The sequence below is a fragment of the Glycine max genome, chromosome 7, assembly GCF_000004515.6.
Source record: "Glycine max cultivar Williams 82 chromosome 7, Glycine_max_v4.0, whole genome shotgun sequence".
Classification (NCBI taxonomy): Eukaryota; Viridiplantae; Streptophyta; class Magnoliopsida; order Fabales; family Fabaceae; genus Glycine; species Glycine max.
The window spans coordinates 3,621,766-3,646,495 of NC_038243.2; the positions used below are offsets into that span (position 1 = coordinate 3,621,766).

The 24,730-nt window shown below is 30.5% G+C and overlaps 1 protein-coding gene across 5 annotated transcripts; it reads right to left on the minus strand.

Moving 5' to 3' along the window:
* Positions 1 to 1,187: 1,187 nt before the first annotated feature.
* Positions 1,188 to 11,946, minus strand: LOC100796788 (phosphoinositide phosphatase SAC2). Of its 5 annotated transcripts, none has more exons than XM_003528648.4 (16): positions 11,831 to 11,946; positions 9,032 to 9,236; positions 8,762 to 8,927; positions 7,874 to 8,099; positions 7,238 to 7,314; positions 6,966 to 7,153; positions 6,785 to 6,882; positions 6,540 to 6,673; positions 6,321 to 6,449; positions 5,637 to 6,003; positions 4,885 to 5,006; positions 4,629 to 4,742; positions 3,977 to 4,150; positions 2,812 to 2,955; positions 2,258 to 2,342; positions 1,188 to 1,600 (listed from the first exon to the last, which is right to left on the minus strand). In XM_003528648.4, exons 1-16 carry the CDS (start codon positions 11,861 to 11,863, stop codon positions 1,508 to 1,510), a joined length of 2,355 nt encoding a protein of 784 aa, XP_003528696.2. In that variant the 5' UTR covers positions 11,864 to 11,946; the 3' UTR covers positions 1,188 to 1,507. The 5 variants fall into 5 exon arrangements, 4 of the variants coding, with proteins under 4 accessions (XP_003528696.2, XP_006583182.2, XP_006583183.2 ...); XM_006583119.3 differs by having other exon boundaries at positions 6,321 to 6,452; XM_006583120.3 differs by lacking the exon at positions 3,977 to 4,150 and having other exon boundaries at positions 6,321 to 6,452.
* Positions 11,947 to 24,730: the final 12,784 nt, after the last annotated feature.

A 24,730-nucleotide genomic window follows, 5' to 3' on the forward strand; every position in this document is an offset into this window, starting at 1 on the left:
AATTATATTCCTAAAGTTGACACTGCTACTTGAACAGCTTGAACAAAAAATATCATTTATCTTCATATCCTCTCAAATTGCTTGAGACATGATAGTATAAATATAAAAGTATGTTTGAAGGGATAAAAAAATATAAAATAAAATCACATTTTGCTTTTTAAAATAAAATATAAATTATAAGCTCCGAGTTTAGTTTTACTTGGACCAACGATAAGTATTTTTTTTTTCCTTTTAAAATTGCAAATGAGATTAAAATATTTATTACACCATAAATATCTAAATAATAGAATGAACATCTTGTTTTATTTTATTCTATTTCATTGCGTCATATTTGCTTTAATTCAATCCATTATTAAAAATCTATCACTAAAGGTTGACTCAAATTACAACTACAAGATACCTTCCCAAAAATGAAAGGAAGAAAACATGCGAGAAATATTAAATAGCAGACACTTTTGAGTCAAAGATTAGGCTCTATAATGTAATGTTGAACAAAATTTCCTAAGAAAAATTTCAACCAGAAAATTTTATTAAACATTTTTTCATTAAAATTGTGAATTAATTTTCTAATGCAAAAACAAAGAAGCCATGTTGCTTACAAAGGCATTAACAAACAAAATTAAAAGTTAAAATACAAGACACGAGATTGGCATTTGTTTTATTGCATTATTGTGGGAGCACAACACACGAACCACATTAGGCTCCATTATTATTAATTTATGAAGTCTTCGACCACAATACTTTTAGCTTTCTCTTAGAAGAAAAGTTGGACCAAATGCTTTTTCTGAAGAAAAAAAAATATTAAACAGCTAAACTTTTGTTAAAAATATAACTTTTAAAAAACTCTTTCTTCTCTCTCTTCACCCTCTCAGATTTTAAGCTAAAAGCTATAAAACAACTTCACATAGTTCTTATTTTAAACTTTTTTTAACGAGTTAAACTCAAGTTCAAAATAACTCTTGTATTATAAAAAAGTTTGACCGGGCAATGCCAACACTTGGAATTTCATCATGTCAACTTCCCATTCCCTCACGTTTTCTAGTCTTTTCAAACAAATTAAACTACAAGAGCTAATTTAAAATTTAATAATAAAAAAAAGGATAGGACTTTGCAGCTTGATGATGACAAAAGCTGAAATATCCAAGGAACCAAAAAAAGTTGACTGCAGATAATGTATTGGGCAGTTATAACCTGAGAACCAGCTACGGATTTTTTTGTGTTTTTGAATTTAAATTTTATACAGGGTGGGTGATTATGGTAAGTTTGTGAAGGCACAAAAATGAATTACCTATAGACATCTACCATTACCTAAATGATGCTCTACCTTTAAGAAAAATATAATCAGTAACTCAAATGTTGCCCTTGAACAAAACTCAGCTTTGTCAGCTGCTGCCACTGCTATTTGCTTTTGGATGATATCTTACCATTTATTTCTGTACAGAAAGTCAGGAACCCTCCACCTCCACATCCTTCGGATGTGATGATAAAAGTCGAGCATTAAATTGCCTCAAATAAAAAGCATCTCCCCTTGAGTTATCCAACGTTCAAAGCTTTCACTGTATTTGCTATCTTTGTTGAGTTCTTCTCCACTCTGCCTTCCCTGAAATACAATGAAACCAAATTTTAGTTCCCAATTGGTTGCATCCTAGGAAATAATGGACTAAGTCAAAATATATAGTTTTGCACACCGTATTTGTGCCATATTGGTAGTAATAGTGGACAAAAAATGGGATTTAATTTTGATTAACTATCATTGTAAAACTTCTTTACACAAACAATACCGATAACATGTGTTGTCATGAATTTTACTATGACATTAATAAGAAGTACCAGATAGATCAAACTCTTCTAATGATGTGACAATGGGTGATTGGATGATAAGGTAAAACGGTTTTTTACACAAACGGATGCATATCAAAATTGAATTTAGACAAACAAATGTACATAACCAATTTGATACTGAAAGTATTTAATGCTGAAGTTTGTAGAGAACTTGTGGATAAAAACTGAGGTCTTCAATTGCTGAAACTAGGACAACCAAATCTAGATTCCCAATACTTGCATTGTCAAGTAGATGTTCTAAGTTCTGACCACAAATTCACAAGTAATTGTGTCATTGATACTTATTCATAGGACTTAAAAGAAATACAGAAAGGCCTTTTTCTTCTTAACTAACTACAAGTCAACGATATTTCCTTAGTGGAAGCAAATTATGTTATTCTGTAATGATATTCTGCAACTAACAACATATACTGACCTTAATGCTGGAGCCAGATTCACTTGCAGATGTCTCAGTAGTTATTAGTTCATTCGCAATATTCTCCGAGGAGATGCTGGTTGACCTGTAACATCAACAATGTTGGCATCAGTCAATAACAAAAGCTTGAAAATATAGACTAATACCTAATTCAAGAACTAGGTTTTTACTCCAAAATATTGATATTACTTAAATTTCTTGACCGTGTTATTCAAATAAACACCTCAATCTAGAAACCTTAACCAAATAATTATACTAAAAAGGAAAAAAAGAAAAAGAAAAAAGACTCTAAGTCTTCCTTGTTCACTTTCAACAACAACAACAAAGTCTCACACCACTAGGTGAGCATTCATTAACAAATAACAACATGAGCTGTGTCATAAAAGCATTCTTTTCATTCACTCACCCAAAATAACATATGCCTCTCTACCTTTGATCAAAGATTCAAGGAAAGCATAAAACCAATGGCAAAGAAAGACCATATTTTAAAAATCAACAAGTGTCAAAGTAAAACGGCATGGGTATATGATTACTAATCAAGGTTTCAAAACTACCTTTCAAGCAATTCCTCTTCACAAGAATTTCCAGAAGAAGAAAGCCAGTCCACATCAAGGAAATTGGAGCAGTCACATGCATCTCCATGTTCATCATAACAAATATGATCACTCTCACAATTTTGGCCATTGACATATATCTGCCTGTATGATTTGATAAAACATAACTGTCAAAAGATTTGGATAGTTTGAGTCGTAAATCATATCAGGTCAAACTATGGATCACACAAAAATGGAATTTGGTTACTAAGGTGCCTGACTGATTCTCCTCTACATTCTCTTTTGAATGGCAAACCAAATTTAAAAGAAACAAAACAACTAAAATAATAAGTTATTAGGTATTAACAATTTAGGAAGAAAAACTTTGTAATAGAGGCACCAGCTTATTATTTTACACTTTAAAAATTGCTTCTAACAAATTCCTGCCAGAAGAGCACAACTACAGAGCACTATTATTAACTACTCCCATGCGTAACATGAGTAGAAAAAATTATATTACCTAGTAAAAAAAGGTGGTGACCCATGTTAAATAAGTTTCATTCCCATTGCTGAAATCCTATTCCTTTCAAAGTGGGGAACTTTAAAATATTCATAACAGTTGAAATTACAAGGATTTAAAAGATACTGTGAGTAATACTCTCCTATTTAAAAAGAGAACAAATCAATATATATATAACGAAACTTGAAAACCACTCCTAACACAACATCTATTCTAAAAAACAATTAATAATGAGATTGTTTCTATATATCCTAAAATTATAATTAATAAGGGAGGATTTCCAGGGGCTGCACAATAATTCCTCATTAAAAAAATAAATAAATAAAATCCACACAATGATAAGGTTTACTTGAAACCTCTAACTTTCCCTCCATCCAAAAATATTTTTAAGGAAATACTTTTAGACACCAGATTCCATTGTCTTAATCTACCCTCCTTTACAGACCTTAATGCTGTACAATGCATGTCCCAATTAATTGCATGATTCCTCCTAGAACTCCTAGATTGCCCATCATAATTGAGTTGAGGGAGTGCAATTTGAATCAGAGACCTGGTTCTGTCTAGCTCTTTGAGCCAGTGTTATTATCAGATTTTCAGCAGGTCTGTCTTTCAAAGAAGTTACATTATATTGCTTAATTTAGCACGCAAAATGCTAATTTAGAATACCTGCAATGACAGATATCACTTCCACAAGTATAGATATCTGGAGTAGAGCCCGAAAGGAAACGCTTATCAGGTTTTTCAGACGAGTTCTGATCATTTGTAACATTCAAGTTCCTAATTGTAGTGTCACTTTCACTGAGAATGTTACCATCTGATAGTGATCTTTTAATAGTTGACCTACCAAAATAAAGGGTTAGCCTCGACAATCTTCTGACAATGGAAGACATTTTTAGACAATATCATTTAATAAAACCCACAAGGCACAAATAACTTGTATTCATTTGCTTTCATCCTCAAAAGAGAAGGATAAATTTGAGATTACACTTTGCCTATATAATGTTGTCCTTGCATAAATCTTAACTCTTTAAGTCAAAGCTAAAAAACATCTCACTACCTCAAAACTACTTAAAATGTTTTAAAAGAGGCATTCTGCATTCCTCAAATCATCAATCTCTCTCTATATGCTTGTCCAATATTTCAGTTTTAGAATTATGCTCAAAGTTAAAGACAGATCTAAATAGAAAAGTATACTACTGAAATTTGACAAAATATCAAAAGTTCATATACACCAATTAAATTCTTGAAAATTAAATATTTAATGCTTCATTAAATGAAAAGGACAAAAACTGGTGCAACTCAATAATCCACTCTTTACCTAACGCTGTCATCTGCTACATACAGACCATGTTTCTTGACAGTGTAATGCTGATCCGAATCTAGTTCCCATAGTGCTGGATTTCCTTGTTGGGGTTGAAAATGCCCCAAGAGTCTGAACCAAACAAAATCAAACACAACAATTACTAAATCATTATAATACAATCACATATATACATAACTTGTGTTTGCTGTAAACCATATTACATATGAAAACAGTTGTAAATACAACTAAAAAATTGGCTTATTTGACTTACAAGTTAATTGCTTTTTGCTTATCACCATCTAAATATGTGTTGTTATAATAACGCTGTAGTGTTCGAATAAATTCCTGGGATTGAGCTGCTGCCTTCCATTGACCTCTTCTCTCAGAAAATATCTAAATAGAGATACCAATTGCAAAATACTCAAAGGAGTGAGCAGCAATCCAACAAAATTCCATTGCAAGGAAAATAGGACAAGAGACAAATTTAGATTTCCTTTAAAGCTTTGGGAAAATTCTGATGGTCTGTTTATAATAAATTAATCCATAGATGCTTGACCTATTTCGGTATTTTTAAATGCATCCCTATACTATAAAAATTTATAATTAGGTCCTTAACAAATAAATCCTTTGTAATTCAGTATCTAGAATAGAGTTCCGTCAATATATAGAAAATATTCCTGATCTCTGTTATGAATTTTAAAAGTATAGGGACCTAGTTAAACAAGAATCATGTGATGTAATAACTGCATCCATATAATTAACCAAACCTACAACAAATTAAACCCTACCTACCGCAGAAGATTGCGAATCAAATAAAAAGGCATATTTTTATTGGATTTTGAGACATCCTAATAAAAGCAATAAGCTTTCAGAATTAGATTAACTTATGTCATTCTGTATTCAATGTTAAGCTTAAGATAAACTCATGCAGATCCTAAATAAAATAATTATGTGCAGAAATTCTGATCCCAAATTACATTTCAAAATCCATAAAGTCCAAACTCCAGAAGGTAGAGAGATTACCTTATTGTGTGCTGCAGAACCCCCATATTGAAAGGCTAATGTGTCGCCCATGGACTCATAGATTTCCATTAATTCCTTGGCCAAAGGGTTATCAAGATCAATATACGGGGTTTCAACAAATCCTAAAGCTTGTAGCTGACATCCAAGTGCAGCTAGTCCATAAGCATATTGAGCAACATTGGTACGATCTAAGCAGTCTATGCAATTAGTCCTCAAGACCCCAGATTGAAGCATCTGGGGTTTGACACTGTAATCTTTGTTCTCATCACTACTACAGTAACAATTGATAATTTCTGTTTCTTTATCAACATTATCCTTGTTTATACTAGCTTGTTCTGTGATGCAGTGATCAGTGACATTGTTATTCCTGCATTATATTAAAAACATGATCATCAATAAACGATGGAAATAAAAACAACCATTCATGAGTTTTTACCTAACAGCTTATGCTTTTGGAAGACTTGGTCCATAACACAGTAGCTTTTATGACCAAGAAGTTTCAGCACAAGGTAGTGTGGACTTGTGCATTGTCCATGCTTCAAGCTCAAAGAGCTCTTGCATGGGCTCATATGAGATTAATTAAAAAAGAACATGAGTTTTCACATATTAGTTAAAGCTTTTGAGTAAGTCCATGACAAAAAAATAAATAAATAACATTGAGGCAAAATGTGTTATGCTACTTACTCGGTGTAGGAATAATGCGAAAATCCATCTAGCCTCACATTTGATGTCACTGGACAATAGAAGATGCCAGTCAGCTTCAGCGCATATGCAGCCACTTTTCCCAGTTGTCCCAACACATTAGTAGCTTTGCTGCTAAAGGTGTTTGATCTAATAATATCAGAATAACACCCCAAGAATAAACCTGTAGTGGTTGGACAATATAAGGGAAGTGAAAGTTACCATCTTGAATGCCTATGCAGATCCCAATGAAGGAACCTCAGGCGATTTTCGCCTTTCAAATTTTTATTAAGAGACCTAACAGCATTCGCAAACTCGGCTCGCAGAATAGTTTCTCGAGGCTTCTTCTCACGTGTCTTAAACAAACAAAAAAAAAACAATATATAAGTAGAAAATCTTTTAGTATATACACAAGACAAAGAAACCAAGCTTGCTCGATGGTTCCTTACATATGTGGAAATGCCTACCTTTATCAAGTTCAGTATAATAATTGGATTTCCATATCTCTTGACAAGATTTTCAAAATGAAGTCTTGTGGCTTCAAAATTAGAGTCCTTCCTTGATACTAGAGAAAAGTAAAGAAAATGAGCTGTCAGCATATATTTCAAAACAAGTGAGTAACAAAGGAAAGTTGCTTCTATATCATACATATAATGTCAGGTTTTATATTCAATCTAGAGGCTTCCTGAGACCAGAACAGAGGGATTGAACCCCGGATCTGCACCACAGAACTGATTTGCATTGGCCGTCCACCACGAGCATCTGTAAAGACTATCTGCTCTGTCTCAACATCATTAGCTACTCTACCCTTTTCATTCACTCCGCGTTTCAAATATCTGCACCACAAGTGCATAGATGTGAAATAGAATGCAATTTTAATCTTAACACAGACTTGAGAAAAAGCTAAAAAATGCACAAACCTGGTCCCAGCATAATGCCGTGAGCGCCTAGCAATGATAGTCAAGTTGAACTCATTGTCAGATATAGAAAGTTTGACCTACACACCATACCATAAAATGAACACTTGTCAAAAAGATTACATCAAATGTTTTCTGAGAACACATAATACTAGGACTCACTATTAAAGTAAATCTAGAAACCAATAATACAGTAACCATTAAAAGTTACCCAGCAATAAGATGTTAGAAATAATTCCTATAGTAAGTTTAATCAAACCTTGTGTGTGGACTTGAAGAATGAATTTCCCAATATACGAAAACTGAAAAACTAACAACTTATGGTTTAATGGCTGCAGCATTAACTCTACTAAATAAAATGCTAAAATAAGATCAGTTTCACTTTATAGAAAGGTACAGTAATCATTATTGATCAAGTGGAAATTAATAAATACAAGCAAGAGAAAATTGTTTCCAACAAGTTTCAGATACTCAAAAGCATATATCAAAGATTAACCTCATTGTAGACATAGAAAACAAAAAATAAGAAAGAAATAAAGGAATTCATACAAGCCACTAGCATCACTATCAGCTACTGTAGTTATCTTCCTTCACAACTCAAACATATTTATTAGCCTATAAAGCAAACATCAAATGTACCTGCTTAAAAAAACCATACACTAAGGCTACAGTCCAGGAAGTATTCTGGAGATTGTTCCTAATTCCACGAGTTAAGAACTCATTCCAAACAAAAAGGGTTTCATAAAGTGATTGTCCTGTTGTATTATGATCAGATAAGTTCCGTTGAAGACTAAGCATGACATTGTAGGAGTAGCTGAAAAAGAAGTCCTTTGTAAGATCCACACTGCATAGAAGCTTCTTGTATCTAAGTCACCACAGAAGAAAGAGCAAAGTCCATTAATAAGATGGTTTATGATATAAAGAAATAAGTGAAACAAATTGACATAAAAAAACTACTTGTGAAGACAATAACTCTAACCAAACGTATTAAAAAAATTAAAAGAAAGTGATCTCCCAATTGAACTTGAAACCCTGGCAATACCTTGTCTCAATCAAAAAGTTACATTTACATCATAACAGCAATGAAGATTGCGCCTGTACATTTGTAGGAAATGAACTGACAATAAATGAAGAACAAGAAAACAACAAAGTAGGTATCCACTATACATATTACATGACTCCAAAATCTGGCAGAAGCATTATTGATTCTAGTTAATAACTAAGACAATTAAAGTGTACCACAGAAAGATGAGAAGGTTGATCTGAAGAAGCCCACATTGTGGATACACACTGAAGAGAGACAATCAACAAATATAGTACAAAGAAAAAGTCTAAATGTATAATTTCAACACAAGTATGCTCTAACAGAATGTTTTCACTGCACAATATAATGAACTCAAATTAAAAAATTGTAATTCATAACATCTAAGTACAACGGACAAGGTATAGCTGTCAATGCTACTGTCTACATGTCTCTTTAAATGTACCATAGACACATTACAATTACATGCAAAATTGACTAAAGACCTGTTCTCATCCTTAGAATAAGCCATTTTGGACCGCTCAATAGCATGAGGAATTGGAACCATTTCGCTCTTTGTGATAGCATATATAGTGTGCCCACAGATTGTTCCGATCTTTCTTCGTTTTGTTATGAGCAGCATGTAATATGGCTCAAGAAATTTGATAAATCCTAAATCAAAAGAAAAAACTGAATTTATACTGATGAAAAGTGTGGGGAATGAACCTACGGATATTAATAACAATTTAGATCTTATACAGAAGATAGAAAAATACCGATGATTCCATAGCAAGTTGTTACAAATTTAAGCCCCCCTGTTGACTTGTTTCCTTCATGTATCCGCCTCAGAAGGTCACAACACTCAATATCTGAGTATAATGTTGAATCTTCAAAGATATTCAATTCAGATGGCTCCAATCTGTCAATCTTTAAAACCCTCCAAAATGTTCTGTTTTTGTCTCTTCCAATCATGTAAAATTTCTGGGAGTAGAAAAATGGTAAGACCACAGCAAAAAAGTGAAAAAATTCCGGGTGTAGCTATATTATGTGCACAGAAAAAAGTCAAAAGATAATATGCATAAAGGAAAAGTACATCTCAACTCACAATTTTGGTAACACAAAAAAAATATCAATTAAATTTAATCACACTTATTTTCAAAGCAATTGGGAGAAATCTTAACTTCTAACAGGGTGACAGCCTGGTCCAACTCAAAAACCACTTATCAGAAATAAGAACCTCTTCCCATAATAATCATTTATTGCACACTACACACTTGCGTGAAGGGCTCATGGTGCCATTGTGCAGTGGAATAAAAAGTTCTAAACACAAACTTAAATGTCAAATGAGAAATAGTTTTACTTAGTTTCAGATTTTGAGGGTGGGTTTTAAGCATTATGTAGTTTCCAATATTATGCCAATGCCCATGTAGTGCACGCAAGGTAACAAACAATTGCACACATTGCACATGCAATACCAAGGTATATGAATGAGCAAGGCAATATGTGTGTTATAGTTTTATTTCTCCAACCAAAAACTGAGGGCAATTAGTAACTACACTTTCTATAAACCCTAATGACTTTGGCAAGCAGTGTTCTCTCATAATTTACAATCTTTTTTGTCTGCACAATCATTACTACAGTTTGCTAATATCTGACAGTCTAAATAAATATATTCAAAGTAGAAAAGAAAAACTACACTAATTCTACCAGATTAAAAAGTTAGGTAAATTTGAAGTAAGAAGCTACAATTGCTTGTCCAGCAATTTCTTTTAGGTCTCATTTCCTAAATAAAACAATTTAATGCAATCATTTTGGTTCCTTTTTTTACCTTCGCCCCACTTTCATCAAAGTTTCTGAATATTCACAATGCTTCTCAATTTTTCCAGATTGAGCAGAATAAGACAAGAATGTACAAGCAGTGGCTTAAGACAGAAAACAGAAACATGTGAAAGTGAGAGACAAATGAAGGTGACACATCCATGAGAAGATTAACATGGAGTGAAATTTAAGGAATAACTTCACATTTTTTTCCTTTTAGGTCTCATTTCCTGAATAAGAATGTAACAGTTTAATTAATTAAATCATTTTGATTCCGTTTTTGACCTTTGCCCCATTTTCATCAAAATATGTGTATTTACAATGCTACTGCTGAATGGATGGGAGTAAGACAAGAATGGACAGCAGAGGCTTGAGACAGAAAACATAAACTTGTGAAAGTGAGAAACAAATAAGAGTGACACATCTAATAAAAGATTAACATGAGTGAAATTTAAGGAATAACTTCATCACATTTTTTTCCTTTAAGGTCTCATTTCCTGAATAGGAATGTAACAGTTTAATTATATGATTTAGGTTTCTTTTTTTACCTTTGCCCCTTTTTCATCAAAATTTCCGTATATATTCACAACGCTACTGCTGTATTGAGGGGAGTAAGACAGGAATGGACAAGCAGTGGCTTGAGACAGAAAACAAAAACATGTGAAAGTGAGAAACAAATGAAGATGACACACCTATGAAAAGATTAACATGGAGTGAAATTTAAGGAATAACTTAATCACATTTTTCCATTCACGTCTCATTTCCTGAATAAGAATGTAACAATTTAATTCAATCATTAAGGTTCCATTTTTTACTTTCGCCCCTTTTTCATCAAAATTTCTGTATATGTTTCATATGGCTACTCAGTGCTGGATAGAGAGCAGTAAGACACAAAAGGACAAGCAGAGGCCTTCTCATCCTTCTGATAACAAATGTTAGCAATTCAGAAAAAGCTGAAGCCATACTAGACCAGATGCATGGAATTGATGGGAAAAAAACCCTAGTTTCCCTTTTAAAAAAGATTAGAAGTATGAATGCCTGCATAAACACTAAATCAGTAGATATCATAGGCAGCTTTAACAGTAAGATCCAACTAATATAGTCCCAATAAACTCAAAGATTTGGCCAAAAATGAACAAAAGGCAACGTATACATAGTCAACAAATATAATTTGAAAACAGTGGCGGTATAGAAGTCCACAAACCGTTTTTCTGTAAAATCATTTAAATCTGGCATTTAATTTTTTTTTTTTTTTTGCACAGCTAAATCTGGCATTTAATATTTATCCTCACAAGCATCATGATTGAAACAAATGACAGTTACAAAATAAATTACAATAATTCAAGCCAGGAACAACTCATCAACGTATTCTTGTGAAATGAAATCCATGAGAATCCAGACAAGACAACAACTCAGAAAACCACTTTCACAGAGACGTGTCTAAATCCCAATTGAAAAACTCCCCACAGAAAAAAAAAAAAAATTTTTACACATGACTAGATTCCTTTTTCCAATGAAAAAACCATCATGATTCATGATGAGTATATGCAAATGGACATGAATTTGACAAGGAAAACAAAGATAGAAATAGAGAAAATCAAATTTAATCAAACCACACAAAACAAAACAACAAACAAAGAGAAACATATTAGCGACACAAAAACTCATATCAATCTGGATCATGTTCAGAAAATACTGTATTTGTAATGCAAACATGACACATCATTGATGAGCGAAGAAAAAGGTTTATTATTTACCGAGCGAGTCTCATAGAGCCTGAACTTCTGCATATAACAAGACTTAAGTTCAGCTCCATCTGCAACAACAACACTGTTCTGCACGCTTCTCCTTTGTTGAATTTGAAACCTTTTTCCAATTTTGGATCCCGGCCTTTGAAAAGGGGGGGTTTTCCCGGGGGCTCCCCCGGGAAAATTTCCAAAAAAGGACCCCCCAAAAGGGGTTTTTTTTTTTTTTTTTTTTTTTAAAACCCCCCCCCCCCAAAAAAAAAAAACCCCCCCCCCCCCCCCCCCCCCCCCCCCCCTCCCCAAAAAAAAAATAAAATAAAATAAAATAAAATAACCTTACATCAAACACAAGCTCCGGAATACACACACCCCACAAGAACTACAATTCAAAGCTGAAAACTTTACATCAATGGTACACATAAAATTCTCTTTGCAAACACAATGACACCAAGAAAATTAACAAAAGACAAAAAAAATGAAGAAAAAAAAGAGGTGAACTGAATCTGAATCAGAAGCCAGGAGAAAAGGGAAATAAAACAGCTTTTTGATGAATCAAGAGAGTGAATGGTTTTGGGGAAATGAGAAGCAGAAGAAGCAGCTTTTGGGTCTCAGAGATGAAAAGGAAGTGAAAATGAGATTGTCAGGGAAAGGAAGCAGAGAAGAGAAGAAAGCCCCTGCATCCACACAAAAAAATAATAATAATAAATAAAAAGAAAAGAAAAGAAATAAAAATGAATGAAATTTATAATGAGTAATGAGAAATGCAAAGTAGAAAAACAATTTTAAAGGACAGAAAATTGGAGTTTTCTTTCATTTGCGTGTACTCATTTTCTCTCTCTACCTGGTTCCAAAAAAATTAGTCAGCGTGTACTGTGTGAAATGTGTGATGTCTTTCTCAGTTTCTCTTCTTTTTCTTTATTATTTCCTTGAAGCTTCATTCCATTTTTACACCATGACCAAATTAAGATTTGAATCATGTTGATTTGGATTTATTAATTGTGTAACAACTATTTTCTTATATTTTAATTATACTTTACCATAACGTTTAGTAAAACATGATGCATGTGATTTAACTGAAATAGAAAAATATAAATTCAAAATATTTTTAAAATAGCATTTAATTTATAAAATATTATTTTATGGATAGTAAAAAAAGTTCAGTTAACTGAAATAATTATGTTCTGTTTGAAAAAGTTTTTTCATAAATATTTATAAGAGAAAATTAAAATAAATCTTTCCAAAAATTAAAGTTAGCTTATTTACATGTTAAAAATCAGTTTTTGGACAAAATAATATGAAAGAGTTTTTATAACTACTTTGAGCTTAGTGTATGAGAAAAAAATGTTTCATTTTATTTCTTTTCCTACAATGCTTATGAGAAAATTCATTCAACAAAACCTTAACAACGATCAATCTTGTTGAAAATCAAATTATCATTCTAAAAAACGTCACTTATTAAAAGTTTAAATTTTAGAATTATTATTTAAAGAAGAATTTATTTAATCATCATCTTGATATAAAAGTTGGTCAAGCAATTATTAGCCTTAATCATAAGCAAGGCTGAACCAAAGGTAAAGCAATTAAGCTCAAACTTTGGCCCATTAATAAAATAATTATCTGTGTTTATAATTAAGAAACAAAATAATTATTTATTCTTAGTTTGCTTAACATAAAAAGTCAAATGTTAATAAGTGATCTTAGGACATTAATTAAGGAATTAAAAAAAGAATGATTTTTATTAAAATACGTAAATTATATTGTTTATAATTTTTTTATAATTTTTATAATAAATATTTTTTCATTTTACTTCTTTAATTAATGTCTTACAGGTATTAGTTAACAAGGCCCAACAAAAAGTATTTCATATGTTTCACAAAAAGTCATACGGAAAAAAAATCAATATATAGATTTTATTGAAAGTAATACTTTCTTAAAAATATATATTTTAGACCTGAAGAGTCATGATCATAAGTGTAACTTCTTTATAATAAATCAAAGTTAAATTAATAATTTCTTAAAGTATAATGAAATATAAAATTATATATAAGAGAACATTTTCCTAAACTTCTTGAATGGTTGGACGTGTGGTCTTCTACGAATTACGTAAATTTTTTCCTTTTCAATTATTCAATTATTGTGACTTACTGACTTGGTTAAACTTTATAGTTTGAAAACCATATAGTAGGTTACTTGAAGCAGAAAAAAATTACTCAAATTAAACGGATCAGTAATATCCTACCAAATTGATATGTGATGTGTACATCATATTAAAGAAACGAAGAAATAAGAAACCAGTAAAAATGTAATAAGGACTAAGTTACTTTTTTTTTTGAATTTGAATCTTAAAATTTAGAGAAAAGAATTCTGACATTTTCATTGGTTCTATCCGATTTAAATATGAATAAATTAAGTCAAACTTAAATAATTAAAAAAATAACATTTAAATTGAGTATTTGTATATATCATATGCATAATCTTTATTACACGCATAAGTTCAAAATACATGGAAAAAAAAATCAAATTACTTATATTTTTACAAATTATAATTGCTCTCCACACATTTTTATATTTTAAAAACATTAATTGTATAATTTTTTGGTTGTCTACACCAACGATTTTTTTTATAAAAAAAAAAGTGATAAAATTAATACTTATTTATACTCTCTTTTATCTCTTAAAAAAATTTATATTCATTTTAAAAAATTATCTTATGAAAGCAAAAATATTTTTTATGGGGACAAAAGTAAAAGTTATTATCTATATTCACGTAAAAAAATAATCTTGTGCAAACCATTACTCCCTTACCGTACCTTTCAATGTTCATACGTCACGGGTAATTGTTTAAGACCAGTAAGATTCAAACTCAATAGTATTAATTACTGTAATAATTTTGCACTAATTTATTCACGCTCAATGATATTAACCACGATTATGTAAAATTACTTGCAGTTTAAGTTTATACAATAAACTTTTAAGTTGAATCTTTTCTAATTTATCTAGTCTTACCATCTTTTCAAGAAGAATAAAGAAAAGGGCATTTTGGCTCATGACTATTATTCAAATCATCCACTATGATTATCATTGTAAATAAAAAAAAGCGTTTACTTCAACAATGGCATAGAATATTAAATTGGAGAGAAAGAAAAAAGATATATTGAGTTGATTCCACGCAGAGAAGGAATATCCTAATGTGCCCTTCGGATGGCTTGGAATACAAAAAAGCCACCAATCATTTATGTTATGCTTATTCTTATGCACATTCTTCTTTTCTTCTTCATCACGTATTTGCTCAATTTCTCACTCTTGCTTTCCTACCTCTCATATCTTGTTCAAATCTAACATCCATCTTTTCAATACAGGTATAAAAAAAATATAGCATGCATCTATCTATTAAATATACAAAGATTAGTTAATTTCATACCAAAAACATGTACGATAAGATTAAAAAAGAGAGGGGAAAAACACTTCTACATCAGTTTAATTTTAATATTTTCTTCTTCTGAAAAATAAAATCGATTTCATACAAATTTTAACATTTTTATTATCATTTTGAGACAACCCATTTCACTTTTTAATACTCGCAACTTGTAAATTATTTCCCTTAATTTTTTTAATAATTTAATTTATATGCACTATCAAATTATTTTTTACACAGTTTTTTTAGTAGTAATGAAATAAATTCTTATTAGGTATTTGCGTAAAAAATATACAGACAATATATATATATATATAGACGCGTTCATATAAATAATTGAATCAAATATTTGTTTAAAAAGATATGAATTAGTTCAAATATAAAATATATTAAGATAAATTCTTAGTTCAAATATAAAATATATTAAGATAAATTCTTAAGTTACATATAGAAAATGATGAGACCAAGAAACAAACTTCATTAACTTGATTCAGAGAAGCTTCTGGAATCAGAACAATAAAAAAAAATGTGAAAGAAACATGTCTGACCTAGCCTCTTTCCAAAATGCAAGGGCTTCCAAGCTTCAATGGAAATTAAATCTTAAATATGATGCCCCAAACATTCCACGCAAATAAAAGACAATTATAAGGGCTTTCAAGCTCCAATAGAAATTGTTGGGAAAACTCGGACTTTCCCGCTTCGTGAAGTTAAGATAGGCACTTAGTAATTAAAGGTAGTAATGGCAGCACACGATTATAATTCTTCAATATGGAGATTCTTCCACTATACAAAATGATAGTAGGGTTACAAGGATGTGTTTACAAAATTGTCTCACTCTATGGTGGCTCACTCAAGCTTGAGGATAGAGACTTCCCAAGCTATTTATCTCTACTTGGATCTATTAGGAATGAAGGCTCCTACCCTTATTTATACTACTCCACCTCCACAATGAATGGTGGAGATTACTTGTATCCTAGGGTGGAGATTAATTCTCTAGAATGCTCCACACATTCTAGGAGTCTCTACACTCTTCTACTCTTTTCCATATCCTACCATAAGGTTCCAGAAGGTTCTACACATCTCTAGAATATTCTAGAGGTTTCCACATTCTTTCACAAGCTTCTAGAGAGTTCTAGACTATTCTAGAGTTCTCCAGGACGTTCTAGAAAATTCTACACTTTTCTAGAAAGCTCTAGAATTTTCTAGAACCTCTCCAATTAAGGAGGGATCCCAACAAATCCCCCCATCCCGACTTAATTGGGGGGTAGTAGCAAACCGGCTCCTTGGATACCTTATGTCAATGTGCTTTGGTCATCATGCAAGGATTGCTTCTCTTCTTGCATGGCTCTTCTCCACTCCACCAATTCATAGGTGTTATTCTCATGCAAGGATTTCATCTCTTCTTGCATGACTCTTCTCCATTCTTCAATTTGTAAACACATCCTTGAACATGTCTCCATCATGAGCGACGTTATCCTCTATCTTGAACTGCATGAGCTAATGACGGCTCCGGATGAACTTGACTCTTGATACCACTGTTGGGAAAAAACTCGATGGGAGGAAATACCGGGGAGATTATTTTACCCGATGTGGGACTTCATCTCACACTTGTACTCTAACACATCTCCCCCTCAAGTGTGAGTCTCTTCCACATGGAAGCCTCCCCCTTCGAGCGAAAGTCATCATCCACGAGTATAGCCATTAGAGCCTACATGCTCTAGCTACATGCGGTACTTGCACCGCCGCTCCATCTGCGGGACACGCTGCCTGGACTCACCGCCAGGAAGACTTTCGATACAAGGGATCCCCAAAGCTGAGATCCATCACCGCCATCTTACTCGTCTGAGCCGATCACCAAGTCGAACAACCTGGCTCTGATACCACTATTGGGAAAAAACTCGATGGGAGGAAATACCGGGGAGATTCTTTTACCCGATGTGGGACTTCATCTCACACTTGTAGTCTAACAGAAACTAAGTCTCAAATATTATGCCTCAAACATTCAGTGCAAATAACAAACAAATATGAGAAAATAGGATATTTCCTTAATGTATATTGGTTTCTTTGACTTTGTTCCACCAAAGACCTTGTTATTTTCTTCTTTTTAATATGTTTTGGGTTTGTAGCTGATCCTCACAAGAAATTGGAATGCTAACATATGAAATGTCTATTTCTTTTGTGTTGCTTTGCAGGTCTTCTTTTGTCTATAAAAAATCCCTTAATGAAGGTCACAAGAAGAGTTGAAGCTATGAGAGGTGTTTCCACTTCCAGAGCTTAGTTGGAGTGGTGGCAGGCCTGGCAGCCATAGCCCCCCATTTATTTTTTCTATTTAACAACTATATGAATTTTTTACTATATATTAATTTAACTTAATTGGCCCCTTCAAAATATATTGGCAAGATCCATCACCTTGTGTTATCGTGCCAATTGATACTCAAATATGTAAAATGGAAACAAAGTGATATATGAATTATTATCTGTTTCGGATGACCAAATAACTTCAGATAATTGCGTATAAAACGCCACTTAAGTTGGCCATATACTTTCTGTAGGTCTAGCTTTAATAATAATAAACCCTTCTTTCCCCTACTATGAATTAGAGAATAAATGGTTTCTACAATAGCAATGATGTCATCCATAGTATTTCTGTGTTGAATAAAACTACTTTTGAGCATGATTAGGCCACACAAGCTAATGGATCAAATTTTTTATTTAGACTATAATGAATGGATTTAAAACAATACATTAATCTATTTACGATCTATTAAAATTTCATTGAAAAAGAAGCCAACCCATCCCTGATTTATTTAATAAAGTTCCATCCATTAACATTTTCTTATGGATGGTTATTCAATTCATCCAAAAAAAATTTAAAAATATAAATAAATGTTTTTTAATGATTATTTAAAAAATACTCTATCTTTCAATACAAAAAAAGTACTCTATCTTTTTTATCCACAAAATAATTTGTAAAATAAAATTTATAAATTAGTTATTTTTAAATTTAAACTATTCTGAGTAAGTCATAAAAGTATATAAAATTAACTATTCTATAAATTTCTAGTATTTAAATGACATTTTAAAAATTCAGTATAATTTTTTAGTTAAATTAACTATTAAAATATAACAAAAATTTATTATTAAAAGTCAATAATTCAGGTGATTATTGGTTGACAAACAAAGACAATGACGATCATTTGAAGAGATATCACACTCAAATTATTATCTCCAGAAGATAATATTTTTTCAAGATCATATTTGTTATTTATTAGAAATAATTATATTCAAGTGAAATAAAATCAATATAAATGATAAAACTTTTTTTTTCAAATATTTAACACGTACTTACAAAATTTTTATCCTATGTTATATTTCTTCATTCCCTTTCCTATTTTCTCATCATTTTTTACGCATTAGAGATTTTTTCTTTTTTTTATATATGTGAAATTTTTGTATCCATAAATATTAATTTATTAATTTTATTAAAAATACTAGTTAAAAAATTTAAACCTTGACCTTTATCTCTCCCTTCTCTCTTCACTCTTTCCAAAGTTTCAATCCTCCTCAATCGACTTTATATCTCCTTATCCTTATGTGAAAAACTAATTAAATAAAACAATTATATACAATTCCCCTTTTTTCCCCGAAGGTAAAACATGAATATAAAATGGCTCTTTTCTTTTGCTATTGTCATTGTTTTTCTAAGAATATTTGACTTGGGAAAGGTGTGAACGACTACTGGACTTACGGTTTAAGCTAAATAATTTATCATTTTCACACAATAATTGGCATTGGTCGGTACGCACATAATTGAAGGTATGCTAAACGTGCCTAATAAATTTGTCATAAATGTTTATTCGTTGAACAATTAACCGTTCAACTAAACTATTTCTTCAATAAATAAGGCTTTTCCTATAGTATTCTTTTATGCTTAAAATGTGAATCAACGTTGTTAAGTTTGAGTCACATTAAATATGAATTACATTTAGGCTAGTTGATCCACACATTAACAAAGGATTGAGTTTAAGTCATTTAATAAAATAATGACTTAATAAAATAATTATATACATATATATTTATATATATATATATTATATAAAAAATATTTATTGTAAAAAACATAAAAGAATATCACAAAGTTATAATTTTGGGCATCCTAATAATTTTTTTTTAATTTCTTAACTAATGTCTTGAGGATAAGAGTATAAATGAGCTGAAAATAGGTGTTCAAATTTAACTCACTTATTTAAATGAATTTAACTAAAAGTTTGTCCTTGAATTTGTTTAAAAAACTAAAACTTAAGCTTGATTTGATTTAGTTTGTTTCATTCATTTATAACATTATTTTTTAATTTGCAAAAAAAATTCTTCAATTATTTAACTTAATCAATTTAGCATTTAATAAAACATGTTAATACAAGATAATAACCTAAAAAAACAAGTGATAAACATGTGATATGATATTGTGAGACTTATGTAATTTTATTATGGTGCATAAATTAATGAGTTATTAATGTCGATCTTTGAAAGTTTAGGCTTAACTCATTTAAATAATGAGTTCAGTCTTAAGTTAAATTTATTTATTTAATTAAAAAATCAAACATTTAATAAGTCAAGTTTGATTAGTTTACGAATAAGTTGATTCATTGACACTCCTACGTAAAAGTCTTATTAGTAGTTGTTTATATATATTTGTGAGTTTATTGAAATAGCTCAAAATAGTAATAAGTTTCAAATGAACACCAACATTATGTGCTTAATAAAAGGAAAACAAGTGAGATAATAAAAAAACAATAAAAATAATGCTACTTATTTGCAGTTAAATAGATAATAAAGGATAATATTATTATATACTAATTATAACTTCAATTGTAAATGGTTGCATGATTTAAATATAATATTCTTGCTCTCGTATAAAAATATTTCTCACACTAGTTATATCTCTTTCTTTCTCTTTCTATATGATTGGGTGTTTTTGGTTTAGATGATGAAAATTAAAAAAAATAGAAAGTGAAGATTTTTTTTTTTGAATTAAAATAAAATATAAGAGATATAAAACTTATCAAAACTCACATAATTTCTTCTCTATTTATTATCTTTTCTCCTCAATTAAACACACCCTTCGTTTTTGTTTTTAAGTAAGATGGGACACAAAACAATTAGACAAGGTATTGAAGTGATTGAGTTTAACTTCTCAACAAAATAATTATATATGTCAATTTATTAAAATTACTTAAAAATAGTAATTATTTTGAAAAAAAAACAAACACTAGCATTATGTTTAAGTAATAAAAAAAGAGGGATAACAGACAAAAAAGGAAAAATATACAAATAATGCTACATTTTTGTAGTTAAATAGATAATAAATAATAAAAAATCAATGTAGTATTAAAAAATAAAATTATATTTTTTTCTTTACTTCCTTCCATCCAAATAAACAAACTTTTAACACGGTTATTTAAAGAAAATGTTGCTTTATTATATTTAGGATCCGTCTGTTTCAGTAAAAGAAAGTGAAAAATGAAATTAAAGATGATAAAATAAGATAAAATTTATATTTTTATATTTTATTTTAATTTAAAATATTTACCCTCACTTTTATTTTATTTATCTTTTCCTCTATATGTGGTGGATGCACGATGATGAGAAAGAAGAGAAAGAGTCTCGAGGGTTTTAATAAACGTGGCCAGATCTTTCAACGTAATTGTCGACAGCTGGCACAATGACGTGGCGCTACATGGACATCTCATCTTATACCACGTGATGTTTACGTCTTCACCCGACAACCACGTGTCTTTTCTCTCATTCCTATCCCCACTCGCCACAAGCGCGTGAGATTCCACCTTCCTAATTAATTTCTTTCATGATGCAAACTAGTAACAGATCTTCAAATAAAAAAAAATACTAGATTTTGATATAATAGGGTCTTCAAAGGTTGGATTGGATCGATAGTTAAATTTATTATTTAATCTAATTAAAATTTTACGGGTTAAATTGAATTGGCTTGTATAATTTTTTTATAAATCAATTCGAATCAATCCCATCATAAATAAGTTAGATTAATCTGATTTAAATATTTTTTTTTAAATATTTCTTTTAAAATAATAATTTATTTATGTCTAAAGTTTTATAATTATATAAAAACTAAATATATTTAAAAGAAATTAAATTATAATAATATTTGATTAATAAAATTAATGATTTTAATACTAATATAATATTTTTATTTTAAATAATAATAAAATATTATATTAACATAAGAAAAATAAAAAAATAAGATAAAAATAAAAAAAATAACTTAAAAAAGAAAAATATGAATGATTTAATTTAATAATTTAATAAATTATATGAACTAAAAATTAGTTGAGTGAAGTTTAAAAATATATAATTTATTATTCAATTCATTTATGATGAGATCAATTGAATTATTTCATATTCTATCCAAACACTTAAAAAAAAAATCAAACTATTATAATTGAGTCGATGTCAAAAAAAATGGAGAAGTAAATACTCCTAAATTGTATATACTTTTGAAACACCTTTATCCCATTTTCATAGTTAGTGTGAGAACAGTTATAAACTTAATTAAATGAGTCAATGTGTTCTTTGTCTTCCATTTCTATGATGATGTAAACCAAAGAAATTGCATGAAATTGTCTCACTCTTGGTTGTTTCAGAACTCAATAATTATTAATTAAAGCTTGATCGGCGCATAGGTTAAGTTAACTGAAACACCTTTTAATTTGGTAAGCTTTAACCATCACAAACATACATAGCAAACGTACTTTTCAAATTTTAAAAAATTTCCATAGAATTTTCTCTAAAAATCAACATGTCCAAAATAACAAATATCTATCAGATAAGTTAACCAAAATCCATTGAACTTCACATCTATATCAAATCAAACGATATTCGTTCATAGGATATTATATGATATAGTATAACTTAAAATATATATTTAGTACAAAGTATTTATTTAGTACAACTTAAAATATATATCCAAGACTCCATACAATGGCATACTGTACGAGAATTAAAATTATTATTAATACCAAAGAACCATCAAACAATAGGCCTGCGAAAAAAGGAAAAATATTTGTGTCATGGAACGATCTAAATATGTTAGCAACGTACTACCTTTTTTTTTTTTTTTACAGAAAGCAACGTACTACTTAGTTATTTTAATTTTTTCATACTCAATAACAAATAAGTTAAAAAAATAAATAGAATTTACTCAAATGGTTTTAATATATAATTTGTGCATATAAATCAAATAATTTTCAAATTACCTATATCAAAAGAGATACTTTTGTCACCCGTAAATGCTTATATGTATGCTAAAAATCACTGTATAAATGATATATATCAGTGCCTAAAAAAATTTGCTTTCAAAAGCTCTTAACTTTTCTATTTAAGATTTGATTTCCAATTATGTGTGCAGAAAATACTTTACCGAGAGAGTTACTCATGATCTTTCTATAGATTAATTAATCTTCTACTATCAGTTAAAGATACCTTTAGTCATGCCTGAAAAGAAATTAAAAAATAAAACAAAACAAATTAAATTCAAGTTAAAATTGTAATAAAAAACTATTAGATTTTTAAAAGTAAAACATGTTTAAGCCATTAGGTTAATGATATTCACTAATCAGTGATGTATAATCATTGGTGTATGATAACTGCTAAATAATTGTATTTTGATAATAGAAAATAAGGCAAAATTGTCTTTAAAAATAATTATTTAGCAGTTATTTGCGCTTAAATATTAAAGAATTGAAGTTTTGTTGAATTTTGGCTGCAGATATAAAAACTGGAGGTGTAACAAGCAAAAAGGCTAGAAAAATTGAAGAAAAGAAGAAAATCTGAAGCAGGCCCAGTCCAATACGTGCGCTGAGCGCGCGTTACGCGCTAAGCCCGCGATCTAACAGAATCGTGCGCTAAGCCTGCAACACTCGCGCTAAGCCCGTGATCTAACAGAAGCGTGCGCTAAGCCTGCAACACGCGCGCTAAGCCCGCGATCTAACAGAAGCACGCGCTAAGCGTGCAACATGTGCGCTAAGCGCGCGATCTACACGCGCGCTGAGCGAGGGGGTGTCGCGCTGAGTGCGCCTACGAAGGCCCAAAGCCCACTTCAGCAGCTATAAATAGAGAGCCAGTCCAAGGGATTAGATGCTAGGGAGAAGGTAACTTCTAAATAAGATTTAAAGAACATATGCATGCATTAGTTTTAGGGGCTAGACGCTCGGGAGAGGATAACTTCTAATAGAACAAGAAGAAAAGATATCATAATAAAATTATTGCTAGGCATAGAGTGATTGCATTATGCCCCTGCGTCAAAGCAAACATCTAGAATTAGAACTTCATGCATTTTATCTATTGAGTCTTTGCAAAGGCATTTGGGAGATAGATAGGTAAATTAGGCTTGTCATCGTGAGGCATCAGGGGCAAGTAGACGAATAGATGTGGGCAGGATAAAATCACCTGAATTGGTAAAGAAAAAATCATAAACTCATACATCCTAGGCAAACAAGGCAAGTCACTTCCTAACACTATTTTATTTTGAATTTATCTTTTATCTAAATCTTTTATTTTTTTTATCTTTTATCTTTTTCTTTATCTTTTAATTTTATCTTTAATTCTTTTATCTTATCTTTTCTTTTCTCTTCTAAGTTTATCTTTAAATATCTCATCTTTTCTTTACTTTATCTTCTATCTTTCTTTATCTTTTATTTTAAATTCTTATCTCTTGCTTTTAAATTGGGTTTGCATTAATCTAAGTACAAACAAAGTCCCTGTGGATTCGACACTCAGACTTCCAAGATTTACTACTTGTAACGATTTGGGGCACTTGCCAATGAGTCAACAGTGTAATATAAGTTTTATATAAAACTTAATTTGTAAATAAAACTATTAATGATTTGGTCAGTTTAATATAAAAATTTTTCTTGGTCACCTTGCCAGATCGGTGTGTTGTTCTAAGTTGATTTTGTTTATTAGTTCATTTTTTTAATTTACATTTCCTATGATTATAATGTGATCATGCTTGAAAATTCCAATCATGTTTAATTTTGAACGTAAAAGAAGAAAAACAAAAAAACCTATGTGTGCAGCCCAATGTTTGGGTACTATGTTAAAACAATTTACTCGGTTCAATTAATTGAATCAGCTATTTGGTTTTCTTTATTGTTGTCTTGTACTGTACATTTAGAAAAGTAGGTTTGTATGTATAATAATTGTATATGAGATCTTCTTGTTCACGTTGCTCTCATTCGTTCTTTGGCTTCTTCAGCTTCAGGTGACATTGTCCACGTTTGACATGACCCAAAATCAACATATACACTGCAGCATAGAGCTAATCAATAGAGAGAGAGAGTGGCAATTATTGAGAACGTGGAAAGACAAAGGCAAAGGGAGGGCGTAACATGTCAAAACAAAGCTTTTCATCGATTCTTTTTAATTATACAATAATAATAATTGACGGGTGGATGATATATTCT